The sequence below is a fragment of the Elaeis guineensis genome, chromosome 10 (assembly GCF_000442705.2).
Source record: "Elaeis guineensis isolate ETL-2024a chromosome 10, EG11, whole genome shotgun sequence".
Taxonomy (NCBI): Eukaryota; Viridiplantae; Streptophyta; class Magnoliopsida; order Arecales; family Arecaceae; genus Elaeis; species Elaeis guineensis.
In genome coordinates, this window is record NC_026002.2 from 6,818,925 (window position 1) to 6,841,522 (window position 22,598).

At 35.7% G+C, this 22,598-nt stretch overlaps 1 protein-coding gene across 1 annotated transcript in view; it reads left to right on the plus strand.

Moving 5' to 3' along the window:
* Positions 1-8,928: 8,928 nt before the first annotated feature.
* The window catches only part of LOC105053453 (NADH dehydrogenase [ubiquinone] 1 alpha subcomplex subunit 6), a 13,946-nt gene continuing 276 nt past the window's right edge, over positions 8,929-22,598 (plus strand). Inside the window, exons 1-2 of the mRNA XM_010934608.4 lie at positions 8,929-9,201; positions 22,533-22,598. The exon at positions 22,533-22,598 is cut by the window's right edge and continues 276 nt beyond it. Of these exons, the coding sequence (XP_010932910.1) occupies positions 8,989-9,201; positions 22,533-22,598 (279 nt within the window). The 5' untranslated portion in view covers positions 8,929-8,988. The remainder of the gene's footprint in view (positions 9,202-22,532) is intronic.

The window sequence follows — 22,598 nt, forward strand, 5'->3', positions numbered from 1 at the left end:
GTTAATGATAAAATATTATCAATCTATGATCATACTTGAATATGAAAATTTCATAATTTTAGACTTGTAAGATAAGTTTAAGATTAGATCTTATGATCTAATTTTCGATGAAATTTTAAATCCAGTGCATGTGATGCACGGGGGCTTTGGAATGATACATATGGATGTACATTGCCAAGACTTAGGGTTCTTACATTTGATGCTTCTACCTAAGATCCAATGATCGACCACCATATTATTGGGTACTCACCATTGTGGGTCTTCTATCTTGGTTGTCGTCCAAAGTATATATGGAGCCAAAAAATTTTGATCATAGAAAAGATGCCTCAAACATAGATTAGAATTTTTATCGATAGATTTGTTTAACTATAATTCATTGATCTAATATGATTAGAATTAATGATTATAGATTAAATCAAATTCATAGTTCTAATTTGATTAGAAATCATACTTAATTTAGGTTGATCATATTGTTATTTACCTAATTTAATTAGAATTTGAGTCATGGTTGTTCGAATCGATGCTAATCTAATTGGATTAGGATTAACCTAGGAATTGATCAACATAACTCAAAACGATGATAAATGATTGACTTAAAATTAAAATTAGGTCAAGAGTTGAATCCGAATCAAAAATCCTAGATGGATCCTATGCCCATATATTTAAACATCTCCATTGACATATTTATGAATGATATCGCAATTAAAATAACATGAGTAGTTTATTATCATATTTTATAATTATTATAAAATACATGTTGAGTGGTTATGGATTATGGTACATCCATGTGATGGATGTATGTATGAATGCTCCTCTATTGGTTGATTATATAAATGCATTTGCAAGGATTGCAATAGGAGCTGGGTGTCTCTGATGCATTGTATTATCAGCCATATCTTTTTTTTTGTATGTTTCCAACTGTTGATTGAAATTTTTATATATTGATGTAAAAATTATAAAAAAAATTATTTGATAATAGATAGAAATTATTTTTTTCTATTTTCAGATAAAAATTAAACATTCATGATAGTCTTCATGAAAATGAAGATTAGACTATCAGACATTTGTAGAGCAATGGTACATTTAGATTGATCATGAGATGGTTCAATCTAGAATGCACCTAGGGTTTGATCCATAAATTATCCTGTGGCTCGAATGATTTTTAAAAGTTCATAACTATTAAATTTTCTTGATATGCTCTCACATACTGGTAGTTAGAATTAAAATTAAAATATATATGATGTATTTATATATATGTTTTGGATGTGCATGAGACCTAAGTCTCTCGTTAAATTATATTAAGTCATAATGGTGAAGTGTTAAGAACACTACCCATGCCTTCCTTCATACTAAGCCAGTATTATATCAAAAACCATAGTAAGCTTGTTGTGCTTCCACAAGACTTGCTATGGGGATTAATTTGATACTATCTTGATGCATAATGAAGTTAATGGTACTTAGCTCATACTAAGTCAATAGAGTATATCAAAAATTATAGTGAGTTTGTTATGCTATCCACAAAGCTTACTATAGGGATTGATATGATGTTGACTTAGTGATGCTTATGGTATATTTTGGTAGTGCTGTCTTATTGTGCTATCCACAAGGATAGTATTATTCAGATATGATCATATAGGATTGAAGGATATGACTTAATTAAAATACTATAGTTTATTGTGCTATCCACAAGACTATAAGTATTTTAGAGATAAAAGTTATGTTGAGAATTGCATGAGATGCAATCGGTAAAAAGTTACCTATCCTTGAACTTATAGGAGCTTGTTGTGCTATCCACGATATTTTTTATGAAGAATTGAGATCTCAACCCCACTAAAAAACTTTATGATAGGTTTCTCGTTTTCATACTTGAGGGCTATGAAATTCATTAAAATAGTGAAAAATATAATTAGATAAAATCTTGTCTAAATTATGCATATCATTATGAGTAGTCGTTTTATGTTCTTATATTCATCTGCATCTTCACTATCACTGCATGATATTGACCGAACTTTATAGAATGGTTGAGAAACCTGAGAATAGTTCTCATATAGGTGATAGTTTTCTATTCTTCTGATTTCGATTTATTCGGAGATGATACTATAAAGAAAAAAAAATCACATATGCAATATTGTGAGTTGACAGTATGACTGTCAAATATATCCAGATTAACTTAATCATACGATTAAGTCTTTATTAAGAATAGTGAGTTAATCCAGAATTTGATCCTATTAACTCTCTTGGATTCCTTCTCTAGTATCTTCTAGGAGAAGAAAGTGAAGATCGTCTTCGCCATAAGTATCTCTTATCATTACCATAATAATGAGCATTAGAGATAAATTGCAAGAGTTGTCTTACAAATATGAAGCAGCAGTAGGATGCAAAAGTTGCATCTGCTAATGGTTTGTATATGATACAAACTAGTTAATCATTAAGTTTTTCAGCATTAAAATTTTAAATATGTGATACCTTATATGGGTCTCACTTATGCAAATTGTTGCAGACCTATAAAGCTGAAGAGAGGTGACTACATGCTTTTGGCACTGATGGATAGTCCATTCATACTAAGGCTGTAAGAACCTATGTAACCTTTAAGCAAGGTTTAGAAACTTGTAGACCATTGTTATATGCCTAAATTTATCAAAAATATTATTTCAATTCTTTTGTTATTGTAACAAGATTTTGAAATTAATGTAATAGAATAAAAGTTACTCTCCTTCTGATAAAATTTTATGGCAATGGATTTATGATAATGATCTTATATTTTTATCACTCAATGATGTTGTTCTTCTTGTTGATGAGAACAAGAAATGAATATGTGATGGTCACATATCTCAGGACAAACAAGGTATTAGACCTTGAACATATGGATGTTCGAAGGCTAATAATATTTTGACCCAGAGATGGACACTCCATATGAGATATGGTGTGTTCCTTAATTTGTTTCATAGACCTTGTTGTCTCATTCTGGAGATATGTCCTAAAAATTACTGTATATATTTTTGAATTAAATAATGTCAAAATCTGTTGCTAGCTCTCCATATAATATATGGAAAGGATTAGAAGCAGGTTGCCCAACTTATGTAAAAAGAGTTGATGTACATAAGTTTGTGCTAGAACAGATTTATATATATGTTTATAGATTATCCTAAAGAGTAGTATGTGATACTATTTCTATCACCCTATTGAACAAAAGGTGTTTTGTCAGTAGGTATGCCATCTTTTGAAAAAAAAATTTCTAAGAAGTGGTCAGTGGGAGGATAATTGAACTTGAGAAGTTCAAGACTTATGAACTATTCCATCATAATATATAGAGTGTCCACAAGTTGATCCTCGACCAGATGTGCACATTGATGAGGTATAATCATGACACACATCTCCTCACCGAAGATCAATCTGAGTGTGTAGTAGACCACTCAAAATATGAGTTTATCATTATGAATGACTGTACACTATACATCATTGAGAATGATATTTTCTTGACCTATTTGAAAATCGTCATGAGTAGAGACTCTGACAGTTGGCTTGAAATTCAGATATCCGAAATGAACTCCCTGTACATCAATCAAGTATAGATTATAGTTAAAGCACCTATAGGTATGACCCAATAGGTTGCTGACAGAAATGTCAATTCAGATTTTTACTATTGCCACACATCATCTAGAAAGTTTATCTCTAGTAGGAGGCAAATGCATTTATGGATTAAAGCAGGCATTGAGGATATAGTACTTCCATTTTTAATGAGATAATCAAAATGTTTGACTTTATCAAATATAGATAAACTATGTGTGTGTGCAAGAAGATAGGTGTGAGTCTCACTAACTTCTTGATTATGTATGTGGATGATATATAGCATATTGGGAAGGTAGTCCCGATATTGTACTCGATCAATGACATGCTTATCACAAAAAATTTCATGGAATAGATTTGGGCAGCATCTAATTTACTTGGTATCTATAGTGATGGATCTAAGTGGATGTTAGGCTTGTCTCAGTCTAGGTATGTGGATTTTTATGTTGAAAGGGTCCAATATGAATGGGTGTAAAAGTGTTTACTTACCCAAATATCCAATATACCTAACCTGATGTGGTTTATGCCTTGTGTATAATCATTGATTTCGGACAGATCCATGATAGGATCTTAAGAAAACTGTGAAAAGCATTCTCAAAGTACTTGAGAAATACTAGAGAAGCAGTGAACTGAAAGAGTTTCAAACAGTAAACTGGATTTGACTCAGTTAATTGCTGTGAGTAAAGATTGCTAGGGAAAGTTGCCTGATGAAAGGGTTCATCACTAAGTTGGATGTGGTCTCACATGGTACCCACACATATCTTATGACACTTTTATCTCATTCATGATTTGATCATAAAATGAGTTAATATAGAGAACAGCATAATGGACCAGTTTACTACGTCTTTACACAGCAGTAGTGTATTCGCCATCTTGATTGCATGGGCATCAGGTACAGAGGCGATTGGCTTTAATACAAATGAGAGATTAAAAGAATAGTACCCTACAAGCCAATCGCATGGAGATGCGATAGGAACTTTTTTGTGTTATCTTCCTACTCATTTGCATGACATTAGTTATTTTATTTATGAGGTATTGTGTTTTATCATTTGCTGCATCATATTTTTATGATTATGATAAATCTCATAGATTAGGACAATGATTTTTAGGGTCATGATGAGATCATGCCAGTGAGATCTAAAATCTTGATAGCTCCAATCTAAAATATTTTCAATCGTTGGATCATCGAATCAGAGATTGATGATATCGGTAAGACTGGTACATCCTATGTATGCTCGATGGAGAGGGTGATTGATCTCACAATCACTTGTATGATGATACTAATACAAAGATGTAGGTGCTCATTAGAGAATGAGTTCACTGAACTGACCTACAGGAAGAACATCTGATGGAGCTTTACATCATATCGATAGATGGTTCTCCAGTGAGAGTGGTGCATGTGATCCTTTGACCTGAGATCATCATGGTACCTTGTGTATATGGATCCTTACTTTGGTTTATTCCTTAGCATATCACTTTGAGATATATGTGAGATATTTTAAGTATGGTGAAGTATACATGAAGGTTGTAAGTGGTCAACAAAAAAATCGATCACTCCTTGTAGGAGGAAAGAACATCCTATGTGATCTCATAGGATGATGACTCTGAGAGTCTCTGGCCAGAGCAGGGATGAACAGTAGAAAATATTTTTTTTGGTTCATCAATCGAGTCATCATCATCAGATCGAGATACATATGGATAGGTATTTAGGTTTGATATATTTCTATACCCATGGCCTTTTCGGAATGTTGTGTGATCGAAGGATTGAATTACATGATAACTCACCACAGAAGGATAATTTTGGTATTTCTATCAAATATCAAATCTTTCAGGTAGTCATGACATGTTGCTAGAAACGTCAATCTTGACTTGTGGACTCGTTAGAATTAAAAGAGTTTAATTTAAAAATTAATTAAGAAAAGTCCTAATTCGTTGGGACTCTTGAGCTGATCTAATCTAATCAGATTAGGATTATGTCAAGAGTCTAGGTCCACTACTGGATAGATTTTGAACCCAATGGGTCATATATAATAGAGATTTGATCTTGATCCAATCTATTTAAATTTATTGTAAATCCAATGGGTTAATTGAATTGTTAGCACATGAATTAATCCAAGTTTTCAATTGGATTCAGTGCAAAGGTGTTTGTGCTAACTTTTAACTTATTGCCTTGATTTAATGTGATTGGATTTGAACCATCTAATTAATAGGTGGTTTATCTGATTTTTATAAAAGAGTTTCATGTGGAATCAGTCTCCTCCATGCCAATATCCCACGCACAAATAATTGTAATGCCCTATTTAATTTAGGTGTTAAGAAGGAAGAGTCCTTCTTAACAAAGTATCTTAAATTTCTTTCTTAATTTCATGCATTCCTTTTATTCTTCATGTCATGGGATGGCTCTTGAGATTGTGGGCGCAGATAAAAAGGAGGAGTCCTTCTTTTGGAAGGAATTTGAATGCCACAAAATAAATGGGACGCCACATGTATGCATTGAATATGGAAGAGTCCTAATTGTTATGGACTTTTAGTTTCTCATCCTTTCCTTAATCCCACATGCCATATGATGGTGTCTTAATTTTTCTTAGCAGAGAAAGAATCCTTCTGCTAGTCAATCACTTCTTATTCCATACCTTAGCTATTGGTTTCCATGCAAAAAATTAAATGTTAGCGTGTAAGGAATAAGAGACGCAAGAGTTGGCATCCCATGGTGTCGCCCCTTCTTTCCTATTTAAAAGGGGGGCGCTACATCAGCTTGGACATCCCATTTTGGGCTGAGAGTAGGCGTGGGAATGAGAGAAAAATGATGAAAAAAAATCTAAAAAAAGATAAGAAAAAAGGAGAGAAAAATAGAAAGGAAGGGATGAGAAAAATGGAAAGCATGTAATGCTTGTCCAAAAATCAGATTGTTCAAGTATTGAACATCCAATTTGATTTTTGTGTGATGAGATCATTTAAGGTAAGGTTCCTAGAGTGGTCCTAATGGAGGTCTCGAAGGCATACAAATGATGGTACAATCCATTTTTGCGAAGGATGATCGGTAGCATGCCACTTTAAGATATGTGTGGGATATTTTGGATATGGTGAAGTGTGTATGGAGGTTGTGAGTGGTCAAAAAAGGAATCGATCACTTCTTGTAGGAGGAGATAACATCCTATGTGATCTCATAGGATGATAACTCTGAGAGTTTCTGGCTAGAGAAGGGATGAACAATAGAAAATATTTTTTTTGATTCATCAATCGAGTCATCATCATCAGATCAAGATACATATGGACAAGTATTTGGGTTTGACATATTTTCATGCCCATGGTCTTTCCGAAATATTGTGTGATCGAAGGATTGAATTATATGGTAACTCACCACGGAAGGATAATTTTGGTATTTCTATCAAATTTTAAATCTTTCGGGTAGTCATGACACGTTACTAGACGTTAATCTTGACTTGTGGACTTATCAAAATTAAAAGAGTTTAATTAAAAAATTAATTAGGAAGAGTTCTAGTTGGTTGGAACTCTTGAATTGATCTAATCTAATCAGATTAGGATTATGTCGAGAGTCTGGATCCATTACTGGCTAGATTTAGAACTCAATGGGTCACACACAATAGAGATTTGATCTTAGTCCAATCTATTTAGATTTGTTGTAAATCCAATGGGTTAATTGAATTGCTAGCACATAAATTAACTCAAGTTTTCAATTGGGTTCAAAAGTGTTTGTACTAACCTTTAACTTATTGCCTTAACCTAATATAATTGGATTTGAACCATCTAATTAATAGGTGGTTTGTCTGATTTTTATGAAAGAGTTTCATGTGGAATCAGCCTCCTCCACGCCAATATCCCACACACAAATAATTGTAACGCCCCGTTTAATTTTAGCATTAAGAAGGAAGAGTCCTTCTTAACAAAGTATCTTAAATTTCTTTCTTAATTTCACGCGTTCCTTTTATTCCTCATGTCATGGGATGGCTCTTGGGATTGTGGGTGCCGATGAGAAGGAAGAGTCCTTCTTTTGGAAGGAATTTGAACACCACAAAATAAATGGGACACCACATGTATGCGTTGAATATGGAAGAGTCCTAATTGTCATGGACTCTTGGTTTCTCATCCTTTTCTTAATCCCATGCGCCATATGATGGTGTCTTAATTTTTCTTAGCAGAGAAAGAGTCCTTCTGTTGGTCAATCACTTCTTATTCCACACCTTAGCCATTGGTTTCCATGCAAAAAATTAAATGTTAGCGTGTAAGGAATAAGGGACACCAAGAGTTGGCGTCCCATGGTGTCGCTCCTTCTTTTCTATTTAAAAGGGGGCGCTATATAAGCTTGGATGTCCCAATTTGGGCTGAGAGTAGGCATGGGAATAATAAAAAAAGGATGGAAAAATGTTTGAAAAAAGATAAGAAAAAAGAGAGAAAAATAGAAAAGAAAGAATGAGAAAAATAGAAAGCATGTAATGCTTGTCCAAAAATCAGATTATTCAAGTGTTGAACATCCAATCTGATTTTTGTGTGGTGAGATCATTTGAGGTAAGGTTCCTAGAATGGTCCTAGTGAAGGTCTCGAAGGCATACAAATGATGGTGCAACCCGTTCTTACAAAGGATGATTAGTAGTAAACTTGCGAAGAAAGTTGCAGTATTATTTCGAGTCTAAAAGAGCCCTGATCAGTCCCGTGTGGAATACCGTTGGAAGACTTCTACTTTGGAAGTCTTGTAGAGATCTCAAAATTATCAATTCGTGGTCTTCATGTTGGTATATGGCTTCTCATCTTTACCTGTTATATATGCTTTTGTGATTTGATTGTAATTATCAAGGGGTTCTTAGGGCTTTTATTTTTCGATAGTCTAGTTTAATTATTAAACATGCTTTCAATTGTTGAATGCATATAAAATTTTTTAAAATTTATATTCCGCTACATCATCAGAATCCAATACTTCTTTTTTTTATGACATCTTATGGTCTAATTATAACTTACTGATGTATAGATAGTCATAATTTGACTACAAGATGTGATAATATAGTCATAGAATGTCATAATTTTTTTTTTAAAAAAATATTTTTATTATTTAAATATTTAAATAAAAAAATAAAATTATAAATATTAGATATATATTAAAAAATAATAGCTACATTGCACAATCTGATGGGGTGATATAGTTTTGCTGCACCGTGTGTGGTGCACAAAGTCTTTCTGTTAGTCAGACATGGAAATACATCCGGTCCGTTTACAGTCCTTTTTTGTGCCCACAACAATTGGGTTGGGCTGGATCAGCACTGGGCCTGGATAGAGCCGGCCCGGTTAACTCACCACCGGCCTGCTACTCCACCTAGCGCACTGCTTGCCCTTCTTTTTTGTGATGTGACGTGCTTGCCCTTCATTTGGTTCATAAGCGGAGGAGAGAGGAGGGGTAAGGGGAAAAGAATGGCGTTCAGTTTGCGGGGCGTGAGGGTACCACCGAACTCGGCGAGCGTGGAGGAGGCTCGGAGGCGGACCCTCGATTTCTTCAAGTCGGCCTGCCGATCCATCCCGGCCATCATGGAGACCTACAACCTCTACGACGTCGTCACCCCCTCCCAGCTCCGCTCCACCATCTCCTCCGAGATCCGCAAGAACGCCCATATCACCAACCCCAAGGTCTACACCTCTCTCCCTCGATCCATCCATCCATCTCCTTTTCTGGCTCTGGATCCCTCTCAAGCATGAACCCTAAATTTCTGCGCGACTTTGGGCTTTTTTTTTTTTTTTGGGGTTGTGATTATCCCCAAGTTCTCATTTTCGAAGTCATTGAAAGAGATGAGTAAATATTGTCTGCTGATGCTTGGGTTGTTTCATAAAACAAAATTATTTGGATATTAGTCTTGTCGACTGATGCACTTCTTGAGAACTCATTATAAGAATGCTGACATTTCGTAGAAGAATGATTTATAGGATTTCAAATGCTCGGCCAAGATAGAAGCAAAAAACTTCTTTTAATTGGACAATGTGCAAGCTTAGGTGATTTTGGGTATTTGGGTGAAATTGGAATATTATATTTGTGGTTCGAATGAACTTCGGGCTTTTGGATGTCAAATTTGGTGTTTTGTTTCTTTTTTCCAAAAATGATTTCGTAAATTCAGATTAAAACATGAGTTTGTGTCCGGGCATTTGTATCCTTATACGGGGGGGATTGAATGAGGCAGAAAAGAAAAAACCATCCGAGGTTGTTTCCTTCCTCAGAGTGAGCATCAAGTCTTCTTCATCTGTCTTTCTTCTCTCTCTTTTTCCACTTAATCATATCAAGTCTCTATGGTTTCATTTCTTGATCTGTCTGGCAAGTAATAAAAATTTTAAGAATACATCCTGGATAACCCAAGCAAACTTTTGAAGCAAGAGAAGCTACTTAATTTTCTCTTCCAAAGGTATAACGCATTACATGTTTTGGGTACAAGCTGGTTGGAAAATAAATCCCTCTTAATATTGGGTTTTTTTGGTGCTTCATTAGTTTACAACCTCACATGTGAAATTCACCTCTTTCTCCTTTCATCGATAAGAAGCCCTTCTCAATCTGATTAAGAAATCTATATTGTATCATGATATTTATATGCATCATGAATATATCGCTTATCTTTGATTGGATATCTTAAGTTGTTAATTTGGCTTCTTGAGTGTTCTTTTTTGTGATGTTAAAATTGGATACTGAACTGATCAAAATTGTTATTAGATATGGTTCTATCCCCAGGAAATTTTAATGTTCACTGATAGTTTCCCTGTGTATCACATTCCTTATGAAACTTGTTTTAAAGCACTACTTTGAATAAGGATTTTTCACTTAATAGTAACTTTATTTGCTTTTTGATGCAGGACCACCAAGCAATGGTCTGCAATGCATGAAAGGTCCTAAAAATGTAGATTAAACAAAGGTTTTATGATAGCTTGCTGTCCAATTGAGAGCAGGGAAGCAGTTTACTAAATTTGAAATTAATGACTGTAGGATGAACAAAACTTTGTTCTAATGTTTTATGGGGGAAGATAAAGGTTTGAGGACCTAATTCAGGGTATGCAACAAAAACTTGGTATATATTAAGTTCAGAGTTGGTTAATTTACAGAAGATCGAATGTAGTAGTGATCAAACAGCTGAAAACTAAGACTGGAATTTCTGAACCAGTGAGAAAGAAATTAAAATTGCATAAATGAGTGATTTAGCACAGTGGACAATAAATCCTCAGAGTCAGTCAGCATAAATAGCAACCTAATATCAGTAAGGGCATAAATCTGCAGTTAATAATGGGAGCAGCAATTTTATCTAGCAAGAATTGAGAGAAGAAGTTGGGGGGGGGGGAGGGAGAGGGAGAGAGAGAGGATCTTGTAATAGAGGTAGAGAAAAGAACTAAGAGGATGGTCAGCCCAAGCATGGCTGCTATTGGCCTTTCATTTCTGCCTTTTCACTGACGGAGTCAAGCTTGTGGACTGGGAGCTGCAAGTGTTGATTGTTTGATTCAATCGTGTCTTAGTCGAGTCATTAGGGTCTTATTAGTCCTAGCTTTGCTGTTTGTCATTAGTTGGGTTGATGCAATTTCCTGTTATTTTCTTTTATTTTCCATTGTTTGCTTAGCCATTAAGTTACTGTGGCTTAAAGTAATGTCTATGTTATTTTAATTTTATCTGGTCAAAAGTTACTTGGTTAAGGATAATTGAGCATGAAGTAATGACTGAGTTGTCATTAGATTCAAGTGAACTGTTTTGTTGCAAGCCACATCTAGATTATCTATAAATAAATAGTGGGTCCTCCCACTCCAGAGCATTTTCATGTAATGCTGATTATGATATTGTGTCAATGAATAAAAGAAGAATCTTTTTGTTCAAATTCTCCTTTATGTGGTACAAGTACAGACATAGTTATCAGAACCAAACTGGACACTGGCCTGGCCAGGGACCTGTGTCACCGTTCACTGGTCTAATCACTAGGTCGATCAGCCTGAAAGCTATTAAAAATTAAACTATATTAAATAATATATTTATAATGTCAATATTTTATCATCACTGGTTATGATGCATGTGTAAATGCACATGGCCACTTCTAAAAATTTCAGGTATAGGGTAAGTTTTAAAACGATTTAGCATGGATCAAGGATTGATGTCTTTCTCATAAAATTTTAAGATTCGTTTGGTAAATTATGTTCTTAATTTAGATATCTTTCAGTTTTTCTGTGACCAATAAGTCAGTACAAAATTTGGATTTCAGAGGCTGAGAAACTCTTATTATGCACGGTCATGGAAACTCAACTTAAAGAGATTTCCCTGTTTAACTCCTTGAGTACAACAATGTCAGTATCTTTTGGTAGGAGTTGAGCTGAGCATGGTTTAGACTTTTAGGAGACAATTCTATTAGGGGAATTATGGGAATTGAAAAGTTGGGATTATAGCCACTTTTATATGGTGTTAGAGTAATAATGTATCTTGGTAATGTGTCTTTTTGGCTTAGAGACTTGGCCAGCTTCCACCAGGTCCATATTTTGATTTGGAATGAAAAACTATTCTTCAGGGGAATTTCTTCTAAGAAGAAGCTGAAGTCCGGGTCAGTGAAGCCTGTTGGTTTGAGCAAACGTTGGGCAGATTGGTTTCAATGGGTCAACTCTAATTCTGCCTCGTTAGAGAGCCCAATCAGACTTGAGGTCTTGTTCCCCATGTTTCTTGTCTGACTGGCTGGTGCGATCTAGGTCTCACAACTATGAGTCTGAGGCCCTCCAAAGCAATGTTCTGTTAAGCAGGACCCCTTGGAGTTGGCTTGTGAATATGTAGGTTGACTTAAGAAAGAAAATAGAAAATGATTTAGGTCAAGTGACTACTTTTGGAACCTGATATAGAAAACATGCTAGAAAATGTGGTTTTCACAATCAAAGTTACAAAGTTTGGAAAAAAAAAAAATCTGTTTTAGGTATTTCTAGGAGGTGTGGATCTTAGGTAAAGGGATCTAAAGTTAATCGGATGATTGGCGATGGTCGCTGGTTGTCTTGTAAGCGGATCTCGGGTATCCTGGGCTGATTTCTGCAAAATCTTCAACAATAGACCACAAATCTGATATATTTCTTTCAAGGATCAGCAAATAATTACAGAAAATGGTGGATGGTAAGAGAGAAGAGATAACTAGCTTATTAAGGTGGAAATTGTGTGATACCTGGCTACAATATAATCATAACGAGCAATGAAAGGAATTAATGAAAAGGGAAGAAATGAAAGGAAGAGTGGAGAAGAAAGAGATAACATAGAGGGAGGCAAAGCCAAAGAATTTTCTTCAAAAGAGTTCTATATCTAAACCTTGTCACTTTGCGAAGACCCAACAGACACCAAAACAACTAGAAAACATTGTTTTCTACTCAAAAAAGGGCTCTTGACTTACCTTCTATCACCATAGAGTTCTTTCCATATAGTTTGTTGTCAAAAAGACTATTAATCAATCTAAAATCTGCTACATCCAATACCTTCTTGAATAACAAACAAATAAAAGGAATAAATTATACAATCAGTTGGGACTTCTAAAATCTTTGAGGGGGAGAGAAAGGGGGAGAGAGCGCAAGAGATCTCTTTTGTTGGACCAAATATCTAACTTTAGTTGTATCGAGCACTCAAGTATGAGCTACACTTCTAGCAATGGATGAGGTTCCAAAATACTTAGATTTAAGGTTTGCTATACCAGTTGGTATTGGTGCATACCGACCGCACCATACCAAAATACTTAGATTTAAGGTTTGCTATACCAGTTGGTATTGGTGCATACCGACCGCACCATACCATATGGGTATTGAATCAGTATGCGGTATGGGGTGCATACTGAGTTGGCAGAAAAGCAGAAATATCTTTCCTTCATCCTTCACTCATTAGAGACTATGGGGATCTGGGATTTGAGAAAACTGACTGACGGCACTCAACTGATGGGACTTCGAGGTGGGTATTTTTCTATATACCTATACCAATAAAATGAAGGCACGAGACTAAGATGGAGACCACAACTTATTGTGAGTATGAACTACACCACAAGCTTATAAGCTTCGAGAGCCTAGGCCAAGAGGCTCTCTTGAACAAGGAAACTCGAAAGCCTAATCTAATGTAAAGGCTCCTCACCTCAAAACCTAGAAAAAAGCCAGAAACCATCAAAGAGGAGCTATTAAAGCTCTTGAGTTGTGGAGCTGAGCTTCAACTTGAAAGTTGGCCGGAAGCATAATACAAATTAGAGTCTGGTTACTCTGTTTTATCTAGAATAAAAGGTAAAAATATTCCTTGACTTGATTGAAATCTAAAGTTGTGTCGTATAAGTGAATATTAGTTTCCTCATCATTCACTAAGCATCTTGTATTTTATACAAATTTGGGGCAATATAGTCCTTACGTAAGGGCGATCAAAGGTGTAGTAGTTCTTGTAGTAGTGGTCCTTATACCTTGTATTACCAATCGAAAGATGGTCAAAAAAAAAAATCTCTATTTGATGGGTACTGGATTTACTGATACTGTAAAATGATGGTATCGGTACAGGATCTGGTATCGAGACGGGGAACTTTGCTTAGATTGTTTGCTAATCTTGTGATTGGAGCTTTCTTTTGGTTGGGCTAGTTATTCAAGCGCTTCTGGAGCTCATTCTCATGGCTGTCTCTTGCTCCCCTAATCCTTAACAACTGATGTTTCATGTTTGCTCACTCATAAAACACTGTTGGCCACCTATCCTTCCGTATTTTTGAGTCTCAACAACCTTAGATTCTGGGAGTTGAATGAAATCTAATATCTTACTTAGAATCAGATAATCTAACCCCTAAGTAATTAACAGAAACAGTGAGTTTACCGATGAGGAGAAAAAAGAAGAATTTCCACCAAAAATTGCTATTCATGGTAGTGTAGCATGAAGAGTGCTGTGAATATCACATCCCCTTTAAATTTCAACATATTACTTAGTAAAATAACTCCCAGCAAACAATTGAAAAGAAAATAGTTAAAATTAAGACTAAATTAGAGCTATTCATTTAACTTCAAGGCTCCTATTCATTCCTCAAGCACACCGATTGGGTGGATGTGGACCAAGTACGCCTTAATATTTGGATGGCTACATGATTTGAGCCTCCATGTTTGCATGAACTATTTCTTTCACTGTTTGTTCCCCGTTATTACACATTGGTTGCTTCTTGATTAGTATTGCATGAGGAAATATGGTAACGAAACAACAGAAATGCATGGATAATTATTGGAGATGAATAGATATGGAAGAATAGAGAAAGGAAAGGGAGACAAAAAAATTCCTTAGGTGTCTCTCTTTCTTCAAAGCCCTTTTCATTTGTGCATCAGAGAGAAGGAAGATTGGCCTGAACTATTAGGATGAATCCTCTTGTTGTTGGTGACTAAAGAGGTTAGGATGTTCATTTTGGAAAAAAAACAGATTCTAGTGCTTCAAGCTGGAAGTGTGGGTGCAAATAAATTCATATTTAATGACATTTTAGTTGAAGTGGATTTAAGAATTATAATGTTAGTTGCTATTTTTGAGACTTTCCAAAATGAATGCTTAAGCTTGACCTTTTTTCTTTTTGTTTTCTTATTAAGGATACAACACACTCTTCTAGTAAAGTATTAAGAGTATCCTTATGCCCCAATGATGAAAATGCATAGAGTTGTTCGTGAATGGAGATGTTTTGGTCCTATTCTTCATAAGCTGAAGTCAGCTTTGATAAAGAAGAGTATTGGTTTTATATTATAAAAGAGATAGTGGAAAATAATTAGGGCATCAACAAAGTAGTGAGGTCACTGTTATCAGGTTGAGTTACTAGTAAGCTAAATGTTGAATTATGAATGTTAAGACTTCTCACATAACATATACAATGTCAGAAAAATGGTTTTGCTCCTTCAAAAATTTTACATAGAATAGATGTAGATAGAGATGGTAAAATTGTTCCAAAGTGAGACTTATTGGATGTTGATACATAGAATAGGAAAATGAGAAATAAAGTCTAACTTGGAGCTGGGCCGTGTGAATGAAAAAAATCGAGGACTAGTTGGATATAGAAAATAGAAGCATTAGTTAATTTCTCACCATGGCTATGCTATAGAAGAAGTATATGCTCAGACTTTCTATTCGGTGCTTGGAGACTTGTAAAAGATGATCAGCTGATGAGATTGTTATATCTATTTATATTTTTTCTCTCAAACAAGGGGTGCAAGCTGCCCATGCAATGGCATTTTGTGTGAAGACTTTCAGAGAGCAAGTGGATTTGGAAGAGTTTGGATACTGAATGTGTTTTACCTTCTTTCCCCAAGAAACATAGTAGACTTAGATGATGAAATCCATTTTCTTTGTGAATAAGATGTGGATTTTGGTCAAAATGTTGGTTACCTTGCGTACAAAATCTGTTGAAGGCACGAGTACTTTCATTCAGGAAAAAAATTGTCTTGTGGGCAGTAGACTGACACATGGAAGATATGCATGTTTGAAGAAATTCGTGATCATGTGCATTACAAGCTATTTATTATATTGTAATAAGGATGGATTTTTTAATTATCTAACGTTAATGGAACCAACTTTTTGAGGATTTGTTTCTTATGGAGCTCAACAGGCCTGATAGGCTGAGCAATATTTCATTCATTATTATGTGGTTATGTTTTAGATAAACTTGAAAATACTCTAGATTGGTCTTTCTGATGGCTTTAAGATGAAAAATAATTATGTACATGTCATTTGAAAATGATACAAGTCATGATGTATAATTACAACAGGTGCAATGAGAAAAAATAAATAGCTTACTTTAGTTGTTAAAAGTTTGTTAGCTTAAAAAGTGAACACTAGACCTTTCTATAATGACTTACATTGGGCAACAACGGATAGTTTAAGAAGCATCTGATGAAGTAAATCTAAGATAGAAATATTTGTGATGTAGTTCACAAGCCAGATCCTGTAGATGATTGGAGGTGTGATCATCAACAAAATGAATCAGAACAGAGAACGAGAAAGATAAAAGGTGCGTGAACATGGATGGTTTACCATGCTTAAGAATAAATCAAGTGCATGTCATGGAATCCAGTATAGATGTAAGAATTTTAAATTAACGGTTCAAGCTCTGCCTGCTGTTGGCTGGAAGTACCATACATATCCATCAAGAGATATCCAACAAAGCTGTACAAACTTCTGAACCATCTGACTCAAATCCAAATTAAAAAAAATGTCAACGCCTAATGCTAGAGCATATTACTATACTCAAAGTTAACTCCAAAAGGTAATAATAAATCAAAATAAACTCAAATATTAAAACAAAATCCATGAGCCACGTTCAATTGCTGAGGCTGTCTGTCTAAGGAAAACCCAGATGGTTGCATTTTATGGTTACTTTAGTCTCCCTTCCATTTTATGGCAGCCCATGTCCCAATAGAATGTTGCTTCACTACGTCCTGTATCTTCTCTTTTATAGAAAATCATGTCTATATTGCATGCATCTTAATCTATTTTCATTTTTGTTAGCGATGTACGACTTTCTAAACTTAGAGCAAAAACTAAATGAAATATGATACAATAGAAAGATAGGTAAAATGTTATTCTAACTTTTTACTGGATTTTTGTCTTGATCCAAAGGATGAGATCACATAGGCATATGTTATGTTGGCATATGTATCATCACAACAATGCTCTGTTTAAAAGCTTGTCATTTCTTATGAGGTGCTTCATCATTCTTGTAATTGGAGTGTTTGGTTTAAAAAATGTTGTGATCTACTTTAACTTTTTTTGGAATCTTAAACTGCAATTTCCTAATAAAATCCAGTGTGGCTTGACCTTGTCCTAGGTTAATAGTGTTACTTGTTTCTTTTTTTTTTTGGGTGGTTCCCTTGTACACGCACAGATGAAGAGATATAAAAGATTTTTCTTAACACACTCAACATTTAAGTATCCGAAGCAAAGATCACTGAATCGTCCCGAACCGAATGGTTCAGGGTATTCTGAGCTGTCCCGCCGAGCAAAACGGCACACCGGAGGAGGTAGAGGGAAAGAGAGTGAAAGAGAGGAAGAGAGAGAGAGAGGAGGGGAGGGAGACAGGGGACGATGCCATCAAAGACCGGCGGTGGCTTGCTGAGGCCGCCGAAGGGTTGTAGAGGCCTCCGCAGCTTGGTGTCGCCCGATAGGGCATTTAATCAAGCGAAAGAGAGAGAGAGAGAGAGGGAGGGAACGACAATACCAGAGGGAGGCACAGTCGGCGGAGAGGTTGCCGAATGGCGTCGGATGGCCGTCGTGGCCATCGGGCAGTGAAAAACGTGCAGACGGAGCCCCGATCGTGAAACAAGGACGACCGCCCTGTTCACTCGTTTGCTTCACTTAAACTCATTGCCAACTTCACTGTAATTGGAATTTTTTTAAAAAATCCTATGAAACAGAGTGATCACCCCTGTTTTATGCTTGTAGCTTTGGAGGCCACGATTATGTTGTCCAGCGGCCACGGCGGCCAGTCGGAGGCCCTCCGACGGCCTCATCGATGGCTTCCCCTCCCCCCTCCCGTCCCCCTCCCCCTCCCCCCCCCTCCCCTCTTTCTCTCTTTTTCTCCTCTCGGTTCCCTTCTTCTCCTCTATGTCATTTTGCGTCGGTCCGGTCCAATACGGATCCATACCTCCGGATGGCCGGCACGGACTATCGAGTCCGCCAATCTTGATCTGAAGTAAAGACAAGATGTTTAAAGTTTGCTGTTTTCCTTTTCACTGTGTTACTCTTTCAAGTAGCTAATCAAAGAAAGCATTTCAGATGAAATTTGAAGCACGTGAGGAAGATTAGTTTTTCAACTTCACTATACTATGATAAAATGTATGGAGCATCATGTGCATATAGCATGTATGCTGACTTGGGCTTGAGGAAGAGCCTTTTGCCTCTGACACCAGTTGATGCAGGCGAAGAAATTGAACACATGTTGCCTGTGAGATAGTGCTTGCGAGTAGAAAGAATACACAATAAGGAGAAGAAAATCTAGGAAAGTAGTGACTGTCAACTGTTTCATTAATCAACCAACATTTTATTGAGACATGAATCTTTAGCTACTTATGCATATAAAGCCAGCAAAGGATTACCTGGTGGAAAACTCGGATTTTATGTTTTATATATCAAGAACTATCCAATTACCTCCTAAATGAGGCTTCTTCATCGGATTTATGCTTGAATAACAATCAAGGAAAACCAAAAAAGAATAATAATATGCCAAATTGCCAATAGTTGCAAAGCACATGCAATGGCTTGGATCATCTACCTTGAAGCAACACCATTTGCTTGAGATTTCTGGTCACTTTATGTGATTCTGCAACTTACGTAGTGTATCTTTATTTTTATTAATTTGAGTCTGCTGTCTTGGTTGCCCTCTTTGTATTTAGAACCTACCAAGAAAATGTTGCGTCCAGCTATGAGGAAAATCACACAATTAGGAATAGGAACCCCCCCCCCCTCCTCCTCCTCTGCTTTTCTTTTGTTTCGAGGTGGGTGGGATCTTGAAGTTCTGACATGCCTCATTACTTCTGTGTGTGTGTGTGTGTGTGTGTGTGTTGCAAAGGAAAGTCTAGAAGAAAGTTTCTAGTAATTGACTCCAGCATATAGTTACTTAGACTAACCTCCCTATATCTGTATGTAATCAGTTTCTGTTTAGGAAGCACTGATTCTTCAAATCACGGCTTTTTTTTTTTTCCTATCAAACACTGATACCTGTCAATACTTCAATTTGTCTAATACTTGTGTAAAGCATCCTATTTTAGAATTTCTTGAGAAAAACACTCTAGATACTTTGCAAATACACTTAAGATACTTCCTCGACACCTCCAAATATGAGGGGAGGGTGCTTCCTTTCCATTCTTGATGTTAACATCTTCAATGAATGGTCAAATTTGCACTCTATAATTTAGTATGATATACTGGTTGCAGTCTGTACATATGAATGGTGATTAAATCATGACCTTGTAAAGGTTCATGCCATTGTTTAACTTATGAACTATATTATTTTGGTAACCTAGTATGCTTTATGGATGCTTTTTACCTATTTGTGTGTATGTATGAATGTTGTTTACTGCATGTATGTGTGTGCACATGCGCGGCGTGCACATGTTAGTCTTATTGGTATATCCATATCATGCCATGTCCATAGTTTCTTCTGGCTATGAGTGCACATCTGCTTGTTTTTTCAGTCCATGTATGCTTCTGTTCAGTCATGTAAAATTTATGAATCGCACCTTATGCGTGGAATCTATATAGTTTCTTCTGGCCTTCTTGATGCTTATTTAAAATATGCCCATTCTCTAGCTTCAACTATGTAAATATTGAGTACTATTTAGAAAGTTTATTCATTTCGTATACCTAATAGTTTTCAACTTTTCCAAATCACCAACTCTTCTGTAAGATACAGCTTCTACTTGCTGTCTGAGTTTTCAATTTAACTGTTAATTCACACCTGTAATTGTTATTCATTTTTCATTCACTTAGTCTGCTCTGGCTATGTGCATTTTTTCATTACTTACACATTCTTCATTTGATACAATGTTGGTTGGCATCTAATAGTGGTTTATTTCCTGTTAAAACTCTTGTTAAAGAAGAATATGATGTAACTTCAATCTTGTATTGCCATGCCATATCCATCAGCATATCTATCTTTTTGTTAAAGTAGGCCTATCCTGACTCTTACCCACTCTGTCAGCTGGTTATCTTATTACCACATTCATCAGCACAAAATTTTTTACTGTTTGAGGTTACCATTTCACAGTTTCACTTGCTTTTGCATGACACCACATTAGATTTTTGTTCATGGTTGGACTAATATGTTGCAGTGTTTAGGTCTTCTCACGATTGCATGCTTCTCTTATGTGTAAAAATACAATCATGCTTCAGAAGCTTCGTTCACACCATCTCTGTACACTTTTCAGAACTTATCACCATCTTCTCACTAGGTTGTGTCTATCAAGGTTAATAGAATTGCTTGTGACCCTTCATCCTTGGTTTTATGCCCTCAAGAATCATTTCATACTTTAGCTTGCACCATATCCGGTTGTCTGGCAATGAATCTTGCTGCACTTTGCTTTTCCTCACTTGGTAGTGGTTGAATGTTTAATATTGTGCAAACACTTTTTGTTTAAAACATGTCTCGGGCATGCCCGAGGGGCAAGGCACTCTCGGTGACCTCAGCACATTGTGCACCTCAAGGTGTAAAAAATGTGTGCTGTACATGCACCTTGCTGAAGTACAGCAATATGTAAAAAGGCTTTACCCTCGTGACTGGTGTGTTGTATGTGATTTGCTGGGTGTGTCATCTGATGGCTGTGTGCTCATGTTTGTTGGTGATGTGTTTGTTTATGTGACTTTTTGTGGATGTGCATGACATTATTTAGGTGTTTCTATGTGTCTCTGTGTTTTCTGTTTGTGTTTATTAACTTTTGCCAAATATGTTTTACTTTGTCAATTCGTTTTTTTTCTTTCGTGTATATACATTCATAAATACCTACAATCATAGGTGTCTTAAATGTGTATGTACATATGTGCATGTAAGTCTGTTCATACATACATATTATATACATACAACCTAGTAAAATACAGGTGCTGTACACATAACAAACCCCCCTTCTTTATGGTTATCTTATAAATGGTGCATCCAATGCTAGTGAAAGTCCTTTTATTAATAATATATTTATTAAATTTCTATTTTTGGAAGGAAAACAACATATATTTAGTATAGATTTAGAGGTTTTGACATCTACCCACTCAAATATATTTGAATATATAGATGATTACAACCTCTTGCTTGAACACACCTAGTATATGAGATTTTAAGGAGGAAAACTGACTTGTGTGGGAGATACAATACAAAGAGATGTTGTCTTTTTAAATTTTTTTTTTTTTTAAATGGAAGAGGGAGGTTGTCTTTGTAACTGAAATATTTAAGGATGTTTATTGCTTCTAAGAAAGAGACGCAGGTTAGCGGAAGATATATAGCATAGAGAGATAGATAGAGACTCTAATCTCTCCAATCTCTCTGATTGAAGTACTTAAAGACTTTTATTCGAATTGATTAAGTATTTTAAGAGTGAAAAGGCTGATGATGCTGGGGTTATAGGAGGGGTGAGAGCAATGGGAGAGAGAAAGGAAGATGAAGCAATTATTTAATGAAATAAAGAGCAACACATATCATGTATTCTTTAGAACTCTTATTTATATTAATTATTAAGTTAATTGAATTAATTCATGAGGATATTTTTATCATTTTTATGAAGACTACCAAAAACTCAGTATTTGCTTTTAGGAGTACTATACACACACATACTTTTGACACATTTTATTTATTTATTTATTTATTTATTTATGTTTATATTTTGTTCCTTACTTTGTTCAGGCACGTCTTGATTTACTCATGCTTGGATATTCTGAGATCTTGGCGCTTTGGTGTGCCTTGAGCCTTTAATAACATCACAAACACTTATTATGTTGTTTTCATGGCCGAGATTCAATCTGTGCCTTGAGCATTTAATAACATCACAAACACTTATTATGTTGTTTCACAAACACTTATTATGTTGTTTTTGTGCCGAGATTCAATCTGTGCCTTGAGCCTTTAATAACATCACAAACACTTATTATGTTGTTTTTGTGGCCGAGAGTCAATCTGTTATACATATAGCTTTTGTCAGTTGTATGTTGCCTGCATGTATCAATTCATCCTTGAACCAGTCGATATATTGAGCAGTGGGCATCTCTTGGAAGAAATGTAGGAATTCCCATTAAAAGACACAAAAAAGCTTTAGCATCAAAAGTTTGATCCAAGGATTATCTGAAATAACTGCGGTATTGTTTCTGTCCATGCGATTATGTGTGCATATAACTCTATATTCTGCTGCATGCGACACAGACAAAAGTCCAATCCCATGACAATAAGGTTCGACTGTCATAAGATATTTGGTTGAAGGTTTAGAGAAACTGCAGGACTGCTAATTTGAGTTGCTTTGATTTTGGGCAACAGGTAATTGACGTGCTTCTCTTCAAGGGAATGGAGGAGCTCGGCAACATTGTTGAGCATGCAAAGCAA